At 48.4% G+C, this 23,619-nt stretch overlaps 1 protein-coding gene across 8 annotated transcripts in view; it reads right to left on the bottom strand.

Annotated features, from left to right (window-relative positions):
* Med15 (mediator complex subunit 15) overlaps positions 1-23,619 on the bottom strand; it is a 62,955-nt gene that overhangs the window by 4,143 nt on the left and 35,193 nt on the right. For 4 of the 8 annotated variants that reach the window (XM_075969943.1, XM_075969998.1, XM_075969952.1 and 1 more), the window contains 6 exons: positions 22,779-22,991; positions 18,986-19,248; positions 16,964-17,287; positions 15,330-15,458; positions 6,300-6,419; positions 67-194 (listed from right to left, as the gene is read on the bottom strand). In XM_075969943.1, coding sequence (XP_075826058.1) covers positions 67-194; positions 6,300-6,419; positions 15,330-15,458; positions 16,964-17,287; positions 18,986-19,248; positions 22,779-22,991 — 1,177 coding nt within the window. The remainder of the gene's footprint in view (positions 1-66; positions 195-6,299; positions 6,420-15,329; positions 15,459-16,963; positions 17,288-18,985; positions 19,249-22,778; positions 22,992-23,619) is intronic. The other 4 variants (XM_075969960.1, XM_075969987.1, XM_075969976.1 and 1 more) reach the window with 2 other exon arrangements.

Genomic DNA, 23,619 nt, shown 5'->3' with positions numbered 1-23,619 from the left:
ACCATGCCAGCCATGTCAAAAGGGGTGAAGGGAGGATGAAGCATGTGTGCACCCCCACCAGCCTACCTGACATTGGAGTTGGGCTGTGAGCCAGGTTGTGGGGAGGGCTGTGGAGGAGGGGGCATCGACTGTGGGGTCTGCACCTGCTGGCCCGGCGATGGTGAGGACAGCATGGTGAGGCTGCTTTGGCTGACCTGGAAGTGGAAGGACTTAGCCAGCTCCATGCTATACGTTCACCCTTCCCAAAGCACCCACTGGTCCGACCTCTCATCTTATACACCCTTTTTTTTTCTTCAAGATGCTATACACTCAGGCACAAGCCTCACCTCTGGGTGCATACAGCACATGGTATCCAAGAGGGTGGAAGAAGGCCAGGCGGGTAGCCTGGCTCCTTGGAGGAGGCCCATGAGGATTTCAGGTTTCTGGGCTGGCATAGCTGTGGTAATGACTTGTTTCTCAAGCATTTGTGTGTAAGGAGGGAGCCTAGAAAGGCTTTTTGCTCTGCCTAACCTAGGAAACACTTCTCTGAGGATCAGTAAAGACGGTTCTTTGCTAGCCTATGGAGACAGTCTTCCTGTGTGCCTCCCTGAGTCTTCCTGTCTGACTCTAGCTCCAAGGATGAGGTCTTGAACGAAGTGGCTGTGACTTGTGCAGATGCTGCCGCCTCACCCCATCTTAACTGGGGTGAGATGGATGGCCAAGGAGTCATGTGCATATCTGTAAGCGGTACTACACTGGCTCCACAGCTCCTCTGGCTAGCCTGGCAGAGCCCACCTGAAGGGATGAGTATCAGAGATCCCTGAGTTCAGAGGCCTGGCTCTGCCCACAAAGTGGCTGCCCTCTGCTGTCAGCGCACATTCGGACAACAGACACAGGGCTGACTGCACCACCACTAGCACCAGGGCCACTGACTATCTAAGAACTCCAGGGACTGAAAGCACAGAACCAGGCAAAGGGAACAGGATGTACCTGTTCCCACTTTTCAGCAGAGAAGCGTAGGAAGGCTGTTCTAGGTGGAGAGACTGCTGCCCATTGGTCTCTTGCTATCCTGGGACACCCTGGAGGCCATACCAACTCAAAAGGCCCCAAGCATCCAAGGAAGCACTTCTTCTACCCCAGTCGATCACTGTGCACCAAGCACCCCCAGAGCTTGCTTCTTGTGGCTCACAGGCCAGCCAGCCAGTCTGTAGACCAAGTCACTCAGGTGCCTCTCCCAGCTTACTAGACACTGATGCCCAAGTGGGGCCATACTGCCACATCTCCCCACACCATCTCTGCCACATCATGGAGATTGTTGGGCAAAGATTACTACTTATGAGTAGGTTCTTAACCTCTCAAATGGGAATAGGCACAGATCCAACAAGGAAAATGATACCTGCACTTCTCAGCTGCTCACCCCTCACTGGCCAGACCAAGGACGACATGGGGCCTGGCATGGTAGACTGCTTGGCCATCTCAGAATCAAGTTTAGTTTCTAGAGACCTCCTGGAGTAGCTCACAACCATCTATAATTCCAGCTCAGGGACCCAATGCTGCCTTCTGGTTCTGTGGGCATTGCCCTCACATGCACTAACCCCCACAGAGAAGCACACACAAAAACATAGTTAAAATCTCAAAGAAAAAAAGGGTGGCCCAGACAATGATGTCACTCTGTGACCAAGAAACCCCTGCACAGTGGGGAGCAGGAGAGCAAAGCCAGGCATCTGGCTGCTGGGCAGTCACAGCAGTCTTCCTCTGAGCGGAGATTCACCCTGACTTAAGGAGGTCAGAGTTGAGCTCGGCAGACAACATGCAGGTCTCGCTAGAGCATCCAGCATAGCTATGGTGCTGGATGCATTAGGAATCTATGGATACCAGGGCAGGCACATGTCACCCAGACCATAAAACCTGCTTGGAATCAACCCATGTCCTATCAAAGTCCACACAGTTCCAGGAAGACTACAAAGGGTACAAAAAAGGTTGTAGTTCGAGCCCTGCCTTATTGGCCTGGGCTTCCATACATGTTCCCAAGAGACCCTGAAATCCCTTCCCTTTCTCTGTGCCAACTGCCTACCCACACTTGATACTGCTGCAGCGGCTATTCCTGGTAGCTGTTCCTTGGTTCAGGCATACTACATGGGACAGTTAGGCACCCTGAGGGTCACAGGACTGAACAGGGCTACAAAGTAGGAAATTTCACAGTTCACGTCCTACCTTAACACTCACACTTGGGCACAGGACACACACTTTGACACCCTCTGCCTTTGTTGATGACATAGCAGAGATCAAAGCAGCTGCCCCAAGACAAGAGACAGTGGTCTAAGACATGAAGGAACAATAATCAGAGGAGCATAGGGGATAGAGAAGCCTCCAACATAGGTAAAACCTGCAGAGCCCAGCCAAAGGGTCATGCCTTTGGGGACAAGAGGGTCTCTTCCCTGTTGGGAAGCCTGGACATCAGTGTCATGATTCTCTTCCCCTAGCATAGTCCAGGCTGCACCCAGCCTATGTACACATGAGACTCTTCCAGACCCACATAAGCAGCATGTGTCCCAGCAAACCTCACCAGTGTTTTACCAGCTCTGGGACTTCCAGGAGACCGAGTATGGGGTCAACCTGGATTCTTTGGCTGCCCCAGGCCAGGGCAGCTGGCAGGCCCCAGAGGATGGGAGGCAGGGAAAGATTTCTAATAGGAAGGAAAACAAACCAAGGATACCCTTTCACCTCCATGATCTGGAAACTCCAGCCCTCTAGAACCTTCTAGGAGTCAGTGCCAAGTTGTTCAAGTCTTAGTTATCACAGATATCCCTGGTACAAAGGAGCAGCCCAAAAAGCATCTCTAGCCAGAGGTGACCTAGCAAGGAGCAAGGATGTGGGGAAGAACCAGAGGGGCGCTGCTGTTCTTGGGGCTTCTGCTATCAGGGAAGGGGCGGGTAATGGGACATGGACACATTCTTAGCCCAGGCATGGGCATGTCACAGGTGCTAACAAAAGTCCGAGTGGCACCTGAGGAAGAGCTTCTGACAGACCCTTGTACAGCATCTGTCACTTGCATGTTATAGGCAAGAACTCGGCAACCAGTCAGGTGACTTGCTCAGGGAAAGACCAGGCACCGTAAACATGGGGCTTCAGCAATGGTGACAGTCTGCTAGGTAGATCATGTGGGAACTATATAGCATGATTGGGTCAGAAGGAAGAATCTGGGTAGACTGACAAAACAAAACAAAATAAACCCAGGAGGCCAGAGGAACCACAGCTGGGGATGGGGATCAATTCAAAGGGCCACAGAGAACCTTGAGACAGGCAGGCACTGTGATTTTGCTCCTTTCTGGATCCTATACCTGCCTAGCACTTAAAACTGCCCTTACTCCTGACCCAGTACTGAACATGAACATGGAGTCCCACTCCAGAGAAGCAAGGAGCTCTTGTCATGGTCTGCTTGCTTACATTCACCATGTTTCACAGACAGGCAATGAGGATGCTGCTGGCTTGGCCCTGGTGATGACGGGAAGGAAAGGCTGAAATCAGACAGCTATACTGTATGGCAGAAGGCAGCCTGCAGCCTTTTCTCCACTGATTCTCTCCCTTAAGTACTCTCAGGGCCTTTCTCCTCTGAGGAGGCAAGCAAAAATGAATGTGCTTAAAAAAAAAAATCATCAAGCCAGCTGGGCCATGGTGGTACATGCTTTTAATCCCAACACTTGGGAGACAGAGTCAGGAAGATCTCTGAGTTCGAGACCAGCTACAGAGTGAGTTCCAGTACACAGAGAAACTGTCTCAAAAAAACAGTAAAATAAAATAAATAAAACAAAAAATCAAATCAAATCAAAGCAAAGCAAAGCACAACCTTGTCTTAGATGCTCTGGCCATACTGTACTGCTCCAGACTCCTACAGCTGATGCGTTTGTCTCCGGCACACTAGCCCAGAGCTGCATGGACATGTCCCTACCTGCCAGGACCTCACAGGACAATCAATAAGTCTGGGTGGACTTAAGCTGGTATCTAACAGTGATGGCTCAGTCAATCAAGCCATAGTGTTCTATGAAACTGGCCCAAACTTTTTCAAGTACCTTTTATCTATTTTTATATATTTTTCTCTCTTTCCTTTCCTCCAATGAACTTCCTTGCCTTCTGGGTTTAGGAAGCACTATAGATCCTAAGAACCACTCAGTTCACAGTAGGAGACAGAGGCAGGATAAGGCCCAGGCCAGAACCTAGTCCAAGAGATGCACAGACAGGAGAGAGAGAACAAGGCTGTCAGAGAAGCAACAAAAGCAGGGCTAAGGGTTCCTAGGAGAGTCTACTGACAGGACTTGAGTCCTGATCCTCAGCACGCTACCTTCTGCTCCTTCCCACTTGTCCACGGTGAAAGCTAACGTGATTTTACACACGAAGAACCTTGCTCAAGATCTGGCATACATCACACCCTCAAAATGTTGGGGACCTTTAGTTTCCACAGAGTCCTCTGTTAAGTCATCTATCTCCACAACTCCACCTGACTCTGAGCCCAACGCACACTGAGCAAGAGGCCTCTGCACCTCTGAAGAAAACTACACAACTGTCCCATGACTATGTGCAGTTCCTGCACGTGGGCCCTCAGGCAAGGCAGGAATTCCATCTGCTAGAATTATAGATACATTTTCCTTTGTAGGAAAAGGAATTCTAAAGTTCTTTCAGTTATCAGGGTTCCTACAATAAACTCACTCATATGGAAAGCCCTGTGATGAAGGCACACTCAGACACTCTACTCTCATCATCTTCACACAATGCCGTGCACAAAGGAATACACAGGTGGGGGACATGTGTACAGCCTATGTCCATGAAATCATCAGGTGTACAGAGTGGAGTCCACTAGGTTTCTATATGGCAATGACTCCTCCCAGCTAACTCTATAATATTCTGGACCAGCAAAACGTTTGCCCATGGTGGCTGTCCGCAGTGATCTGGACCATACAACTCAATGTCAGTGAGTGCTTAAAATGTGATCGGCACTACTGAGGATCTGGATGCTCGGTGGAAACCTAACAGCTGCACACAGTGCACAGCATTGCACAGCAGAGCCCTAGGAAGCCACACTGTCTTCCTTTGAGATCACATCTCATGTAGCTCAGGTTGGCTTCAAACTCATGTCAAGAGTTCCAGAAATGCCGCCAGACAGACTCAGTTGTATACATGTAGCTTAGCAATCAAACACAGGGCCTCGTGCATGCTAGGCAAGTCCTCTGCCAACTTGACTGCATCCTCAGCCCATGTCTTCTGTTTTACTTTACCATGAAAACAAAAGCAGTATGCCCATTGTAAAGTAAAGAAAACGCCCCTCAGGAAAATCAGTATGAGCTGAGCACGCTGAGACATGCCTGTAGTCCCAGCACTTGAAAGGCATAGGCAAAGGCAGGCAGATCTCTGAATTCAAGTTCAGAGTGAGTTCCAGGACAGCCAGAGCAACACAGAGGCATCTAGCAGATAAGTACACAGGCCGCCCTGTCAGAGGCATCTAGCAGGTAAGTACACAGGCCGCCCTGTCAGAGGCATCTAGCAGGTAAGTACACAGGCCGCCCTGTCAGAGGCATCTAGCAGGTAAGTACACAGGCCGCCCTGTCAGAGGCATCTAGTAGGTAACTACACAGGCTACGCTATCAGAGGCATCTAGTAGGTAACTACACAGGCTATGCTATCAGAGGCATCTAGCAGGTAACTACACAGGCCGCCCTGTCAGAGGCATCTAGCAGGTAACTACACAGGCTACGCTATTAGAGGCATCTAGCAGGTAACTACACAGGCTACGCTATCAGAGGCATCTAGTAGGTAACTACACAGGCCGCCCTGTCAGAGGCATCTAGCAGGTAAGTACACAGGCCGCCCTGTCAGAGGCATCTAGCAGGTAAGTACACAGGCCGCCCTGTCAGAGGCATCTAGCAGGTAACTACACAGGCCGCCCTGTCCGAGGCATCTAGCAGGTAACTACACAGGCCGCCCTGTCGGAGGCATCTAGCAGGTAACTACACAGGCCGCCCTGTCGGAGGCATCTAGCAGGTAACTACACAGGCCGCCCTGTCGGAGGCATCTAGCAGGTAACTACACAGGCCGCCCTGTCGGAGGCATCTAGTAGGTAACTATACAGGCCGCCCTGTCTTGAAGGAAAGAAAGACAGACAGACCAGTAGAGCTTGGCCTCAAACAAAGTTTACCACTTGTTTCACTGCTCTGAAAGCCACCATGAAGGAAGTCACGGACAATGAAAGAAGGTGTGCTTCATGAAGGGGCATAGAGGAAACCCAAGCTTCCGGGCTGAACCCTATACGAAGCCCAATCCGTAAATACCTGTGCTGTGGGCTGTCCGCCCAAAGAGATGGAGCTTGACGGGCCAGCAGACATGGTGGAGGTGGGTGGGAACCGAGCTCTTACGTGCATCCCGCCTTGGGCCAAGGCTTCAGCAATCATCTTTGAGGACAGAGGGACAACAGACAAGATAATTGCAACAAGAACTGCAGTGCATGGTAGGTGCAGGTGTGTGCAGCCTCAGGGAGTGGGCCAGAGGGGAGGCCCCTTCAGAGGACCCAGATGTGTGGTGCTCAAGGACACGGTCAAGCACACATCTCTATGCTCAGGGAAGCACCAGAAGTGTAGCGGTACCGAGAATGTAAGCAGATTTCTATTCTACTAGCCAGTCTGTGATGGTTGTCCTGGACACACCTTTGAACTGTAGGCAGCACAGACCCTGGGGAGTTAGAGCCAGACTGCTCAGGTGGCAGTCTAGGGAGACCAAGTTTTTGGGACAAACTTGGAAAGAGGACATGTCAGTCAGGCTTGCAAAGAGCAAAGTCAAAGTCACTGAAGCAGCATCTTGCTCAGCACAGCATTCTCTTAGAAGCGCACCTGCAGCCCAAAGCACATCCATCTCTCTGGCCTCCTGGGGATGCTGATTCTGGAAGTGTGGAGGAATAAGGGAGGGGTGGCAGGAGAGCCTGGGGTTCTCCCAAGGAGCTTCTTCACTAATTAATGATGAAGGGCTCTCCACAGGGACACAAAAACATCTGCAGAGCCAAGTCAGGAGCTTCAAGACCAACAGAAAACATTCCTTGGGTCAACTTCTGTTTCTTGATTCACACAACCAGCCAAAGGGAGGCTATCAATGTCATGGCTTTGGAGCTGGCTGTCTTTACTCTGTGTTCTGAGGGACGGGCGGAGTCCAACCTAATTCCTGGAAAGCAAGGCCTACATGCACTCAACATGTCACAAGCTAGAACAAAATAACACAACCTGGCACAGAAAGTAGGACCTCGCCACCAAAACAAAACAAAGCAAACCCAATAGCAGATATGAGAGCATCACTTCAGCATAGGAGTTAAGAGATAGCAGGGGCAATGTGGTGAGACCCCACTTCAAAAAACCAAACCATTTAATCCCAGGAAGCTCTGAGCTGAGCTACCAGAGAAGTGTGGTATTGTAGATGATGCAGTCTGTGCAGCAACGGAGCTAGAGACAAGGCTCTAGGCCAGGCCTATGGGCCTGCAGCATCACACACAGCTCATGTTCACACACAGGAGGTGCATGCTGCAAGCACCACAGAAGATCCCAAAGAGAACATCTTAATAGCCAAGAAAGGTAGAACCCTCACCATTCCTGCAGTCAGCCAAACAAACCTTCTGGTCCTGATGGTGGCTGTCAAACCAGGGGTGCTGTCCCAAACAGCCCATTCCCCAACAGGTCACTGGCAGACACAAAGAGGGCTAGATGTTCAAGGGCCCTCTGCCTACACTGGGGAGAAGGAGATGAAGGGAATTTATTTCAGGGTTCTTAATAGGATGGGGAGATCACTTAGGGAGGTCCGTTCACAACCAGTGGCTGCAGTGCCATCTACAGCACTCCTTCCAAATGACAGGATATTCACCGTGATGTGAGAGATGCCAGCTTCTCTCCAGAAACAGGAAAGCCACAGGAAGGAAGAATGATGGACCCTCTGGCTGGTTTTCTTTTCTATCTATCTATCTATCTATCTATCTATCTATCTATCTATCTATCTATCTATCTATCTATCTATCTTTAATACTTTAAAGATTTATTGTATGAGTTTTGTCGACATGCATATATGTGCACCATGTACATGCCTGGTACCTGCAGAGGTATGTCATTCTCTGAAACTGGAGTTTCAGATAGTTGTGAGCCACCATGTGGTGCTGGGAACTGAACCCATATCCTCAGGAGGAGCAACAAGTGTTCTTAACTTTCAAGCTGTCTCTCCAGCTCTATCTAGTTTATTTTTTAAGGTTTTTTTTTTTTTTTTTAAATAACCTGTGTATGAGTACCTAGACTGCATGTATGTCTGTGCAACCATGAACATGCAGTATCCTTGGAGGCTGGAAGAGTTAGTTATACATGGCTGTGAGCTACCACATGGATGCTGGGAACAGAACCCAGGTCCTTAACAACAGTCAGTGCTTTTAAGCAGCATACAATCTCTCCAGGCCCTGACCAGTTTTCTTTCATTTCTTTTTTTTCTTTCTTTTTGGTTTTTCGAGATAAGGTTTCTCTGTGTAACAGTCCAGCTGTCCTGGAACTCCCTCTGTAGACCAGGCTGGCTTTGAACTCACAGAGATCTGCCTGCCCCACCTCTGCCTCCTGAGTGCTGGGATTAAAAGCATGTGCCACCACTGCCCAGCCTGACTGGTTTTCTTTATGAAGAACTTCTGACAAGAAAAGCTCATTTTCTTCTAGGCAAAAATCCCAGAGGAAAGCACCATAAATGTTTATAGGATCAGATGAGCAGCTACCAAGTGCAACTTACTGTCAATGAGCCTTTCTCTACTTCTCAATGCACTGCTACCTCCAAAGGAATTCTAACGGAGCGCAGAGCACCCGCCTGGTTCCCGTCTGTGGCCACTGTACAGGAGACTGAGGAGCACAGAGGCGAAGATCAATTCTAAGTCGTCGTGTGTGTACACATGACAGACACCCGTCTTGGTTATTGATCAGTTTTACATTACTAGTCATAGTGTGTGTGCACACATGACAGACACCCGTCTTGGTTATTGATCAGTTTTACATTACTAGTCATAGTGTGTGTGCACACATGACAGACACCCGTCTTGGTTATTGCTTGGTTTTATATTACTAATCATAGTGTATGTTATTGCTCAGTTTTACATTACTAGAAGAACAGAGAGTGAAAAGACGCATGCACAGGAAAATAAAGACATACTCTGCTCTATTTTACTGCTGAAGCCCAGCAAATTCCACTGAAGATGACTTCATCTCTCCCAGCAACGTGAGCGTCTTCAGGCAAGAGAGCAGGATAAAACAAACAGCATAGGGCTACTGATCCTTCCAGAACATTACTTACCCTAGGCAAAGAGCCCTGCCACCATTACCACACAAATCACAATACCTGTCACCCTGGCAGTAGTGTCGGCTCTACCAAGATGTCTCTGCTATTGAGGGCCCCCACGCCAACAACTCTCACAGGGCTGGCTGGCAGCCTGTTTTGTGGCACATGTATGGTAGTTTGCAGGCACAAAGGTACAATGTGTGGTTTCTTCATCCCAACAGAATATATGGGTACCAGGTAGGAAATTCTAATCTGTCTTTGAGCTCCTGATTAATTAGATAACTGGCCATGGTGTGCAGGAGCCTTCAAAGGCACCCTGTGGTTCAGTCTTGAAAAACTACAAAAAAAAACCTGTCTTAAACTCAGCCATACACTGGCAAAATCACTTCAAGATCAAAAACAAGGTGCTACTCAGAAGAGCAGCAGGTAGTGCAGTCACTCCTATGAGGCTGCTTCCAATAAGGAGTTTCTGCCTGCAGAGGGTGCTCTCTCATCTCAAATCACAAACCTTAGAGGTTAGGTTGTGGGCTGCGAGCCAGTGGCAGAGCACTTGCTAACCGTGCTTAAGGTTTTCTTTTTTGTGCTGTTTTCTGAGACAGGGTTTTCCTGTATAGCTGTGGTTGTCTTGGAACTCGTTCTGTAGACTAGTCTGGCCTCAAACTCACAGAGATCTGCCTGTCTCTGCCTCCTGAGTGCTGGGATTAAAGACACACATTACTACACTTGGCTATTTTTTAAAACTGTTTTAAAATTTACTTATTTTTAAATTATGAGCATTAGTGTTTGCCTGCATATAAGTCTTTGTAAGAGTGTTGGATCCCCTGAAACTGGAGTTACACACAGTTGTGAGTTGTCATATGGGTGTTGGGAATTGAACCTGGGCTCTCTGGAAGAACAGTTGGTACTCTTAACTGCTGAGCCATCTCTTCAGCCCCTAAACAAATGTTTTAAAGCTCATTTCTCAGGTTGGTACTACTAAAAGGTGGTCAAAAGTTTAATAAGGACTAAGTCCCCTACTATGGGCCAGTGTGTATAGAAGTGATGGTATTAATTGTCAACTTGATTGTCTTTGGAATTACCAAAGAGACAAGTTTCCAGTATCCCTGTGAGGGAGTATCTTAATTAGGTTAACAGAGATGACTCCACTCCCTGGGCTGGGGTCCTCAACTACATAGACAAGAGAATGTAATCTGAGCACAAGCATCTATTGCTGTCTGCTTCTTGTTTTGTTTGCAACCAGGTCTCTCTAAGTAGCCAGAACAGGTCTGGAACTTGCTAAGTAGACCAGGCTGGCCTTGAACTCACAGAAATCTGCCTGCCTCTTCTTCTGGAGGGCTGGGATTGAAGTGTGCACTATCATACCTGGCCGTTCTCTGCTTTTTGACTGTAAGATGCAATGTGGCTGGCTGCCTCATGCTTCTGCAACCTTGACTCTCACCACTATGGACTGGACCTTGAACTGTGAGCCAGAAAAACTCCTCAAATTTCTTTTGTCAGAGTGTTCATTACAGCAACAGGAAAAGTAACTACTATAAGATATGACCACAGAAACTGAACCTGAGTCCCTTCCTCTCTTTTATGTCCCAGGTGCCTCAGGTGGTAGCTTTGATCTACCACATGCTCCCTGTCATGACATGCTGCCCCAATACAGGTCTCAAAGCAAGAGTCAAGCAGCTGTCAACTGAACCTCCACAAACATGGAAAACATCACACATAAATTGTACAGGGGCTGAGAATGTAGATGATGGATGGAGTGCTTACCTAGCATGCAGAAAGCCCTGGTTCTACCAATACTGCATACATTGAGTGTGGTGGTGCATGCCTGTAATCCAAACACTCACAGGTAGAAGAAGGATGAGAAGTTCAAGGTCAGCCTCAGCTACTAGGAAGTTAAAGGCCAGTCAGGTCTTTCTGAGACCAAGTCCAAATAAATCTGCATAGACAATACAACTTCAGTGATGTGAGAAAACCAGAAACAACACCCACTGCTTCCTGCTCTGCGTGCTCCTCTTACAGCTCTCTAGTCTCTGTAGTTCTCACACTCTGAAAAAGCTCATAGATCAGAGTGCTGCAGTCATTTTCCTGGCACTAAGGCAACCTGGATTTCAAAGAAGCCTCAATTCCAGGACCTTTCCCTTCACGAGGGTCTATCATGCCCAAGCAACCCAGCCATGCTCCTCTCCCCAATACTGCCAGAACACAATGAGACCAGTCAACCAGCCCCTCAAAACTGGGATGCAGTAGGTAAATACAGAAGGTGGGAGGAGGGTAAAGGGGAATAACAAGATACAAGTGATCCAAGAGGAAAAATGGGAAAAGGAGGGGTGTCTTTAGCAAGGAGGAGGAAGGTAAATACAGGAGGAGATAGGTAGGTAAAAATAACAATAAAAATGTCTGAAAAGACACAAAGAATCATACTACTAACTATCTATCCAAATAAATAACATATAAGATAATTCTCTGTATGGATATACAAATACAAAATAACATGCACACACACACACACACACGCAGGTGTGCGCACGTGTATGCGCGTGCACATACACACAGAGTTTTAATAATCTTTTCCTTCTCATCAGGGCTGGCGGTGCTCCCTTTAACACCCAAAGACCACATTAATAAAACCCCAATAGTAGACATGAGAAGCCCTCTTTTGAGTTGTTGACCAGGGCTATCCAAGAGACTATCAATACAGACAGCCTTATGCTGTTGCCCTAGGCTGCCTCCTCCCAGAGGTGGAAAATAAGCCCCTATTGCTGAAGACACCATGCAGTTCAGAAACAAAGCCCACAGACCCCTCAACTGGAAATGACCCGAAGGCCCCCTCCCTGAGGACTAGCTTTCATGATACCAGAAAGCACCAAGCACCTCCTTCCAAAGAGGAAGGCAACCAACAGTCCTACCTAGCTAAGATGCCTGTGAACCAGATCAACGACCAGCAACCAGCATGGCAAGATAACCCTAAGAGTGCAGTCGTGGCACGCAGACCTGACAGTAACCAACAGCTCTCTAACTGGACCTGGACGTGAGACAGACTTAACAAGCAGGAACTCAAGTGCAGTCTTCACACCTCATCAAGAAAACTTCTCTTTGCACCAGGCAGAGACCACTACAGAAAACCATAGCCAACCAACTGCAGAGCTGTGAAGCTCAGTCCCACTCAATACATCTACAAAATTCTCCCTCACCTAAGGCAAAGAGAACATTTCACAAGAGGGGACAGAGGCTTATAACAGCCAGAGGACCCGGGAGTTTTCTGTGAGACTGTGTCTCCATGTTGGGAGCAGTGAACCCCCCAGATTCTGAATTTCTTGTAAACAACTTGTTTTCTTCTGCTCTGAGACAGCCTGCAGCTGCTCTGAGCAGGAGACCCTCAGGAGTTCCTAATGGCAGGGGAGTGGTTTCTGGTGAGTTTGGCTGGGGCATGGCTATCAGTTAAGGATCTCTATATAAGCAGCTCTGGTACACAATAAAGGGGGCATTCTTGCATCAAGGATGACCAGTGTCTCTGTCTGTGAGTCTTCGTGTGTTTCAATCTCCAGCCCCTCGCCTGGTTCACGAACTGTATGGTAGCGCACGGAGTGCAGATGGCTGTGGTGTGTTGCATCTCCTAGTAACACCAGAAGCTACATCCGTAAAGTCTCACCAACATGACTGTCCAAATGCAAGCTGACTAGCTGGGCAGTGGTGGTGAACGCCTTTAATTCCAGTACTCGGGAGGCAGAGGCAGGTGGATCTCTGTGAGTCAGAGGCCAACCTGGTCTACAAGAGCTAATTCCAGGACAGGCTCCAAAGCTACAGAGAAACCCTGTCTCGAAAAACAAAAAACAAAACAATAACAACAAAAACAAAAAACCCCACCAAATGTAAGCTGACCAAGATGACACCAATGTACATGCCAAAGTGGACAGGGAAAAGCCTATGAGGCCTCAACCCTACATATAGGCAGCTGAAGAAAGCTGGAAGCGGTGATCTTACCCAGGGAAGAACACACCAACTGGCTGTCAAGTGCTAAAAACATACATACAAGTAACAGTATATGGGCTCAATAGGTTACATTTAGAGATGTATATATTTATATACATACATTTATATGTATATATATACACACATATATATGCATATAATAAGAATTAGTTTTTTAAAGGTTGTAGTTATATTAATCTCAAAAAGAAAGAAAGAAAATCACAGTGACAGGGCCTGCCTCCTAAGATATCATATTTGGACCGAAAAGTACAGTGCACTAGAAACACAAGGCCCAAAGAAGGTATTGAAGATGGGTGGACGACCTCTTAAAACACTGATAGCATAGTCCTAAAAAACCAACTCCATGAGGAAATAAACCAAAATGGCCATTACCCTCTTAACTACCAGACAAGACAAATGTCTCATTGTCCCAGCTGATCAGGAAGGATCTACGCACACCTTAAACTGCACCTGCCACTGATCTCACGCTGGGGTAGAAGAAACACTAACAACCAAGCTGTATCACTCCCCACCCCCATTAGCAAGACACGGGCAAGGAACCGAAGGAAGGGAGCCGCGCACTCGGCACAGAGGCTTGCTGTGGAGCACCAAGCACACACGGCCACATCTGTTTCTGGTGGCTGACAAGATAGCACCAAAGCAAGCAAAAGGAATACGTATAACCTCCAGTAACTAAGAAGCCAGCAAACAATCCGAACAGGCCCTCACCAGTGGCCTCTACTGTCTTTCCACGGCTATTTGCTGTCCAGTGCTGAGAGACGGATGAAACGGGACAACTTCCATTTCTTACTCAGCCAAGCCAGCACTGCAGGAGCTCATAGCTTCTGAGTCCCAGGTCAATGGAGAGAAGGTCAGAAGGCAACCAGAGAAACGGTTTCCAGGAGCAGGGCAGGTGCTGTGTCGCTACTGTGCTGACTCTCGGCCGGACCTCCTCTGCATAGGACATCCAAAGGAAGGAGCCACCAGAAGCCTCAGGCACAGTAGGGATGGCAAATGAACTGTATCCCCACAGGAGCTCAGATTCCCCAAGCCACACAAAAGAAGTCCATGGAGTTTTGACACAAGGTCACGTGCATCTGAGTGTAGACAGCACAAGAACCCCGGACCCGCTCACTTGGGGCAGCAGTGAGGGAGGTTAACTACACACGTCTTCTCAGTACCCCAGCTGGAACCTTGAGGAAGGGCTGTCAGGAAGCACTCCTCCACACTGTAAAATGATGTCGGACACATTTGAAAGCTGTCATCTATCTGGACACTGAGCTCACCTGGCTCATAAACCTCAGCGCAGGCCTTGGGAGGGGACACAGTGTAGTCATGGCACTTCCGATGGACAGGACCCAGCAAGAGCCTTGCCAGAGCTCCTAGCTAAGTCCCAAGTCAGCACTCTCCATGCGCCCACTTGATGGAAGAATTGTGGTCAGCACAAAGACGAAGCAGATCTTCGAGACAAATCACAGGGACCCTAGATGTCCAATTCCTCAGACACCAAGAAAAAAAGCTAGCCCAGGCCTCCTGCATGCTGCCACCCCACTGGCATGTGATGTGTGGAGAATGTGTACGAACTGTCGGTGATAGGGACACTGTAAACACTTTCCTCACACAGCACAAACCCCTGAGGGCAGCAAGCCCAGGATCTCTCTCCCTGCTCCTGCTGACCACTATTCTGTCAGTTTCTAAAGAGCTGCCCTCCCTCCCAGACAGCCGTGCTCAAAGGCTCCAGTGGAAGCTCAAAGAGGATGAAACCCCACAGCTTTCCTTTCTAAGGCATCTCCTTAGAAAGAAGATGAAGGTATCCAAGGGAACATAGAAACAGCACACACCAGGCAATGAGCAGGTTCTAGCAAGTACCAAGCATGGACAGCCATTCTGAGGGCCTCGGGGTATCTGTGTGTGTGTGTCCAAGAGATAGAAGACTGCTAGACTTTACCATCTGAGCCTCCAATCCAACAAGAACTCTCATCACAGATCTTTATGCAAACGCAAACATGCACCACCACCTGCTAGCGACTAAAGAAACCCTGAGCTCCCATGGCCCTCACCTGGACGCCGGGAGCTACCATCTGGGCAGCCTGTGCTGTCTGCACTGCCGCCTGCTGTTGCACTTGGGGCTGCACCTGCTGCACCTGGGGCTGCACCTGCGGCTGCTGGACCACCATCGGAGCACGGACCTTGAAGGAGGAAGGAAAAGGCAACTTGGAACCTGCACAGAGAGCAGAGCACCCACCGCCTGTGTGGGAGGCTTGAAGAATGGAACTTTCATAGCTGTCGAGATGGCTGCCTGTTGCCAAACCTGACGATCTCAGTTTGAGCCCCAGGACCCACATGGTAGGAGAGAACTGACTCTTGATAAGTTGTCCTCTGACAACTTCAAGTGTCTACATTTGAACTGTGGCACCACAGGACACCCCGTCCCCCCCTCCCAAATTTTAAAACAAGAAGCCTCTCTTGGGATGAGGAATGGGACTGCAATGACACTGTAAGCTATGAGGCCACCTTACGATCTGTTGCTTGATCACACAGGGTCGAAAGAAATATCCCACACCAGAGTGCCTATGAGTTGGCCGAGCCAAGTATCACCTCCCCAGTTCTGGCAAGAAACAAGACAGCCCTCCCATGCACACCAACCACAAGCACAAGCTAAGCAACGACTTCCAGAGCTGAGCACACAGCCTGGCCTACTCAGCCCGTAAGAGTGACATTGAGAGCCCAGACTCCATGAAGGAAAGTAGCCTGGCCAGCTGCAGATGGCTTAGCTAGAAAGATGACCTTGGGTGATGGAAGACAGGAAACGCTACCATGTGGAGAGATACAACTACACATACAGGACAGGTCCTGCATGGACAGATGCACAGTGGGGGCTTCCTCTTAGATCTCCAAGCTACCCGGCCCAATTCTAGTAGGCATCCTGTCAAGGAGTACAAAGTCCTGGTTCCAGGTAATACGTGAGTGACTGAACCTGCAACTCCTAACCCTCCTAGCCGACTCTTCTTTACCCTGACATTCAAGCTCAGGTGAGATATCTGTCTCGATGTCACTTGATGAATCACAGGTAGAAAAGGTCACAAAACCCAAGGGAGCAGAAAAGATGCTCGAATTGTTTCTTTTCATGGCAACTAGTTTTGGTGGCAATAGTCTGTTTTCGGTAAATTCTGTGAGCTTTACTTTCTATCAATATGCACAGTGAAGCAGGAAATAATTAAGTTTTATATGAATACTTGTCTCAGAAGTATGGCAATGATGAGGCTGAAAGAGCTGGGGCTGGAGCTTGCAGTAGACCATGTTTAGTTTACACGAAGATCCCAGGTTCAACCTCCGGCACCAACAGAAAAACAGATCCACAGCTGATGGACAAGGCATATCCTCCCACATGGTGAGATTACCTCCTAATCTAATCACGTGTACCAGACATGCCACAGACACTGCTGAAATCAGCCATGTAGTTTAGAAGATGTGACAGCCTGAAGTATATAAAAACAGCTCTAGGACACCACCCCCCCTCACCTCCATGTGCTACGGAGCTGGATAAGAAGACTTGAATAGGAAAGGCTGCCTGAAGCCAGTGCATAAAGGACACACTACCTACATCCACAGGGTTTAACAAACTGCTGATCACACACAACACCATAAGAGATGCAGCTGCTACGCCACAGGCCTTGCTCAAAGAGGTACTCACAAATTTCAGCTGCTGTTGAGCAGCATACAGCATTTGTCCAGGGAGGGCTTGTGCTTGTGACACCAAAGGCTGGCTTTGTGACTGTGGTGGGAGTTGTGGTGGTTGGTTCTGAGCAACTGGGGACTGCTGGGCCTGAGGAGGTGCCTGGTGATGCTGTGGATGATGCATCTGTTGCAGCTGCTGGGGTAGGGCCTGAGAAGAGGGAGGCTGTGGCTGCTGCATTGGTGGCTGCTGCATTGGTGGTTGGGCCTGCAAAGCTTGCTGCTGTTGTTGCTGCTGCTGCAGCTGCAATTGTGCCATCCTCTGCAGTTGCTGCTGTTGGATCTGAGAACAAAATAATAACACTCGGTTACCACAACAGCCCCTGGAGTGTTAGCCTTGACCCCACGAAGCTTGGGATAAGTGAAATGGGCCCAGCCTTCAGGGAGACCTGCCTGCATGGCCTCTCATAATGGGAAGGGGAGCATGCCAAATTCAGGACTCAGAGCCCTTTAGGCCAACAGTAGTTGTTTTAGACACTAAGAACAAACCAAATTTGCTCTTGTGCCCTGGCCACTAAAGGATGGTTCACAACTAGCATGATTCAAGTGAGACAGGTTCAAGGAAGGTCCAGGAAAAAGTAATGAAGAGTAGATACAGTCCTATAGCAAGCAGGCTGGAAGTTCAGGCAACTGCAGATGCTTGTACCTCTCCAGACAGGCTCTGTCTCCTGGAGTGGTCAGCAGTGGTCAGCAGTCTGACCGTCATGAGGATGGCTATAAGGAACATAGGCAAGGCTAAAAACATAAAGTCAACATTGGGAAGAGAGATTCCAAAGCCAGAGCATGTTAGAAGAATGAGGAAATCTCCTTGGGCTTTCCTCCCTCGACCAACACTTGCTAGGAAAATGGATGTGAACACGTTTAGGCTCTGATGCAAACCACTTCTGATCAGCAGCACTTCTAGGGTGACATACTGCTGCCCTGCTAACAATTTTGATTCTGCACCCAAACAAAACAGGTGTTGTATGTGTCCACGAGGCACAGCAGAGCCAGCCCTGAGGGTGTAAAGAGCAGAACACACATACAAACACACAGTCCTTCATCTCACCGGGGCAGACCGGTGGTTGTGAGTGTGGGTGAGTCAGATATGAGGACCTGGGAGCAGAACTGGCCCCGCTCCTTGCTGTAAGCTGCACTGGGTGAGCTAGCTGAAGCAGTGCTGGAGAGCTCGCTCGGGTAGTGACCATGAGGGAAAGCTGGCACGCTGACCAACCCAGCTACCACCCAGGACTAGAATCAAGGCTGTGAGTTGGTCCAACATCCACTTCATCTATGAGCTGCTGGAGCATGTGAAGGGGATGAACCTGCATATCCGGAACAGCAGGATCTTCACGACACGGGACAACAACAGGATATCCAAGAGGAGCCCCAGTGAGAGCCCATCACCAGTGGTGTAGCAGAAGCCAGAGGTCTCAAGCCAGACCAATGACTCCAAAGACTCCTAGCAATGAACACTTGCAAGTAAAGATGAATGGACCACACTATAGTTTCCACAAGAGTCTTCTTTTTTGTTATTATTTGTTATGTTTGGTCTTTGTTTTTTTCTTATAAACATTGTTTTGGGGGGTAGGTTGCAAGGGCAGAGCGAGGACGCAATTGGATGGGCAAATAAATGGGATCAGAATGCATGATTTGAAATCCACCCAATAAAAGTTAAAAGAATTTTTAAAAAAAGAAAAAAAAGAAAAGAAAGAGAAATGTGCCAACAGCATCCTCAGTTTGGAGTGTCTGCCTCCCTTCTTTCTTCTGGTAGCTCATATGCACTTCTATAGACCCTGGTACAAACAGCAGGTCCATGGTACAGAATCAAGACCCATCGGAGAGGCCTTTCTCCTGAGCTAGGATCTACTTTTCCCACCTGTGGGAAGGCCCACGGAGGAGGACTAGTGTAGCCATGCACCAAACACCTTGGATGACACTTGTTCCCAGGCTCAAGGACTACAGAACTAAGGCCCAGGATAGCAACAAGGGAAATTGGTACCTGTTGTTGCTGGCTTTGGTGATGCAACTTAATCAGGTGTTGCTGCTGCTGCTGCTGCTGGAGATGCTGCTGCTGCTGCACTACTGCTTGGAACTGTTGCTGCATGGCATTCTGTTGAACCTGGAATTGCTGTTGTTGCTGCTGCTGCTGTTGTTGCTGCTGTTGCAGTGCCGCTGCCTGCTGTTGCTGGAACTGCTGCTGTTGCTGCTGCTGCTGCTGCTGCTGTTGTTGCTGCAATGCCACTTGCTGGAGCTGCAGCTGAGCTGGAGAGAGCATCTAGACTTAGGCTGTGCCGCCCTGAAGGTGTCCCAGAGCAACATGACAAGGAAGGCAGCAATAGCCACTGCCTACTGATAAAGCTGCCTCTGGCATCAGATCCCCTGGAACTGGAGCTACAGAAGGTTACTAACCACCATGTGGGTGCTGGGAACTGAATCTAAGTCTTCTACAAGAGCACTCAGTGCTCCTAATCACTGAGCTATCTTTCCCATTCCCGTCTGATTAAGAACTATCTCACATTCTCATCTGAAACCCACGAAGGACTGTTTCTCCATCACTAGCACCATTGTCACGATTCCTTTTAGCCACTGCTGGTAGGTGCAAGAACTTACGTTACAGACTTCTAAGTTTGATACCCAGAAAACGCGTACAACCACAAATACTCTGAAAATAATGAGGCTTACTTCATGGTTATTTTCATAAACATTTTTTCCATCCTTTGTTTACATTAAGCTATTCATTATGTTGTTGTCATTCAAATCTTTTCTAATACATGGCTCAGTGGTTAAAAACATGTGTTCCTTGTGTTAAGGATACAGTTCACTTCCCAGCATCCACATGGCAGCTCACAACCACCAGTAATTCCACTTGAAGGATATTTAATGCCCTCTTCTGGTTTTCACACAAATATACATGCAGACAAAACACTCAAACAGATAAATAAAATAAAAATGTATTTTTTAATGAACCTGTTTTTGTCTGTTTAACTAGCCATTACTAATGGGACTAATACATCCTTACCATTTATTTTCATACTTTTCTGGGTCTTACACTACGGGTATGTCTCTTAAAATGTAATAGAAATCACATTCCATCTTTAATATAAAAACCTGGGGATGGAGAGATGGTTTAGCAGCTAAGAAAACTCAGTTGCTCTTCCAGAGGACTCAGGTTCAATTCCTTTCCTACCACCTGTGGTGGGCAGCTCACAACTGCCTATAACTTCACTTCCAGGGGGATCCAATGCCTTTTTCTGGCCTCTGTGGGCGGACACACACACACACGGACACACACACACACACACTCCCCTCCCCCTCAAGACACACACACTCCCCTCCCCCTCAAGACACACACACTCCCCTCCCCCTCAAGACATACACACTCCCCTCCCCCTCAAGACACACACTCCCCTCCCCCTCAAGAGCAAAGTCATTTGATTATGACTAACATATTCCCACCTCATTTTGTGTTTTTTCTCCTCTGCCTTTCTCTGCACAGTGGACAGGAGGCAGCTGAGCTACACTGAGGTGCATACAGGTAACACTGTGCTACATCCCAAGCCCTTGTCTCTCATTTTTCTAAGCATTTGTTTTTGTTGTTGTTGTTTCAAAGATTTAAGTTGTGTGTGTGGGGAGGTATACATAAATGCAAGTATTTGCAGAAGGCAGAGGCACTGGATCCCCTGGGACTGGAGTTATAGCTTTAAGTCAGTCCATATGGGTGTTGAGAACTGAACCTGGGTCTCTACAAGAGCAGCACATGTTTTTAAAAGCTGAACCATCCTTCCAGTCTCTACTTTTGTGAACTGCAAGAGTCTTTTTGGATGACTGTACTGGACTTTATACATTGTTTGGGTTGTTTATTGCTTTGTTTTTTACTCCATTTTTCCTATTGCTTTGAAATTTATTAACTTATTTCCACTGTCTTATGAATAATTTTCAACTTATTACATATAATTGAAAGTATAAAGCTTGCTAATATACTTCCTAAATTTTTTACACTGATTTAATAGGGGGCACGTGGATACCATGGCACACATGTGAAGGTCAGAGGACAGATGGTAGAAGAAAGTTCTCTCCAAAATGTGGATTCTCGGAATTAATCTCAGGTCACCAGTTCTTACCAGCATTTTAACTTCTTTCCCAAATCCCCACCAGCAGCAGCGGCGCTAGGGACTGAGCCAGGGCCTGAGGACTTCAGGGAGGTTTTCTACTGTTAAGAGTATCCGTAGCTTCTATTTTGGTACAACTTCTGACTCAGGCTGTGCCCTCTAGGGACACTGGTTGAAGACCTGAACCGGGCTAAATGACATAGGAGTGCCTGCAGAAGGCATGAGGAAGACAGAACAGAAGGCCACCGGCACCTACTTCAGGTGAACCCAGGAGGCAAGGGCAAGGCAGAGAGCACAGCAGGATGTATAAGCGGAGAACCACTTCAGCCTTCAACTAGAGCCACCCAGCAGACCAGCCTCTGGAAGCTGAAAACAGGGTGTGGGCCAACAGCAGACAAGAGAGATGGTATGCACAGGATACTACAGCCTCTCCACTGAATGTCTGAAAAATAATTTATCTAAGACCAATTCTTAGGCGTGGACTACAAGACAAACTACAAATCACAAAAGCATTCCAATCCCAGCATTCTAAAGCAATCTCTTACTGTAAAAGAGCAAGTAATAGCCAGGAATGAGGACGCAAGCTTAAAAGCTCAGCAGCACTCAGGAGGCAGAAGCAGCGGGTACTGGTACTGAGCAAGTTCCAGGCCAGCCAAGACTACAGAGTGACACTGCAACCTTAGTCCCAGCCAGGGTATCTGCAGCTAGGACAACCTACAGAAAGGTGTGAGGAGGGCAAACACCTCCTTTAAGAGCGGGGATCCCAAAGGAAGAACGAATGACTGCAAAGCACAGCCAAAACTGACCACGGGATAAAAGTAGGGGTAGATGCCATACCCACAACCTCAAGGCACACCTGGGGACACACGGTGCAAAGAGTATCACGTATTTGTGCCCACAAATCTCAACAGACAGTTCTTATATTTCACTAATAAAACACAAGCTTTAGCCAGGCAGTGATGGCGCACACCTTTAATCCAAGTACTCGGGAGGCAGAGGCAGGCGGATCTCTGTGAGTTTGAAGCCAGCCTGGTCTACAGAGCAAGTTCTAGAACAAGTTCCAAAGTTACAGAGAAACCCTATTTCAGAAAACAAAAACAAAACAAACAAACAAAACAAAAAACAAAAAACCACAAGCCTTGCCAGGCAGTGGTGGCACACACCTTTAATCCCACCACTTGAGAGACAGAGACAGGTGGATCTTTGAATTCAAGGCCAGCCTAGTCTACAGACAGCGTTCCAAGACAGCCAGGGCTATACAGAGGGGCCCCGTCTTGAAAAACCAAACCAGCCAGGCGGTGGTGGCACACACCTTTAATCTCAGCACTCAGGAGGCAGAGGCAGGTGAATCTCTGTGAGTTTGCGGCCAACCTGGTCTACAGAGTTCTAGGACAGGCTCCAAAGCTAAAAGAAAAGAAGAGAAAAACCAAAACAAAACAAAAACCCAACTTATCAACCAAACATACCACAAACCTCCAAATCCGAAAGTCTCTCCCCCTCCTCACAGCCCCGGCTAGGAGGGCCAGCATTACTCACTCTTCTAGGCTCAGAGAAGGGTTGGTGTTTTCCTGTGTACCCCAATATCCAGGACAGAGCTATCTGGTACTCCTTGACACTTTTCCCAATAACACCTTAACCACAGAACAGCCTGCAGTGCCACCTGCCAAGGAATACAGTACTCACTCTGTGGAGTTGCTGTAGATACCACAGCCATGCCATGAGGGGCCATCCCAGAGGTTCCAGGGGGTGGCTGCCCGGAGAGGGACATTGGCTGTCCCATGGCGCCAAGGCCACCCATCCCACCTAGGGACTGTCCTGGGCCCCGAGGAGGCATGCCAATCCCAGTTGCTCCTGCAGTGGGTCCACCAGTAAGGCTCTGCAGTGCATTCATGGGGTCTGTGGGGACACAAGAACACAGTCTGAGGAAAGCAACACAAACTGGGCAGTCTCACAGGTAAATGGCTTCTGGGCATAGATCCCCTCCCTCCTGTGTGTTTGACCAATTCAAATTCCCAAACAAGTAGGAGCCTGAAATTCCCCCAGATTCCCAGGGGACAAGGCTCTGGGTACTGACCAGGGAACATACTCCATGTATCACCCCAGCCTGTGTCAATGTCCTAATGCTGGGTTACAATGGAGCTTGTGATGTGCACAGCTTCACGTCAGGCCAACTAGCGACCAGACCCTTCTTCGCTGTCCAGCCCTTCTATGGGGTAAGCCCACAGCAGACTTCCAGAGACACCAAAGTATGAAGCTCTTCTTCCCAGCAGGCAGGGAGCATGGTGGCTGGTTAAAGAAGCAAAGGGCACTGGCAGGCACTCCCTAGGGTGAGCACAAGTAGGCTGGCATACCAATGCCCTGGTTTTTGCAGCCAAATCTCTATGGAACACCACTCCAACACAGACCTGAGGCCAGGAGCAGTGTATCAGAACAAGTAAAGGAATATGAGAGAGCTCCACAGAGTGCTGAAGGGCAACGCCATGCTCACTGAACCTCAGGACACTAGGTGTAGTAGGTCAGTGAG

The sequence above is a fragment of the Microtus pennsylvanicus genome, chromosome 1, assembly GCF_037038515.1.
Source record: "Microtus pennsylvanicus isolate mMicPen1 chromosome 1, mMicPen1.hap1, whole genome shotgun sequence".
NCBI lineage: Eukaryota > Metazoa > Chordata > Mammalia > Rodentia > Cricetidae > Microtus > Microtus pennsylvanicus.
This window is presented reverse-complemented; position numbering and strand designations above follow the sequence as displayed.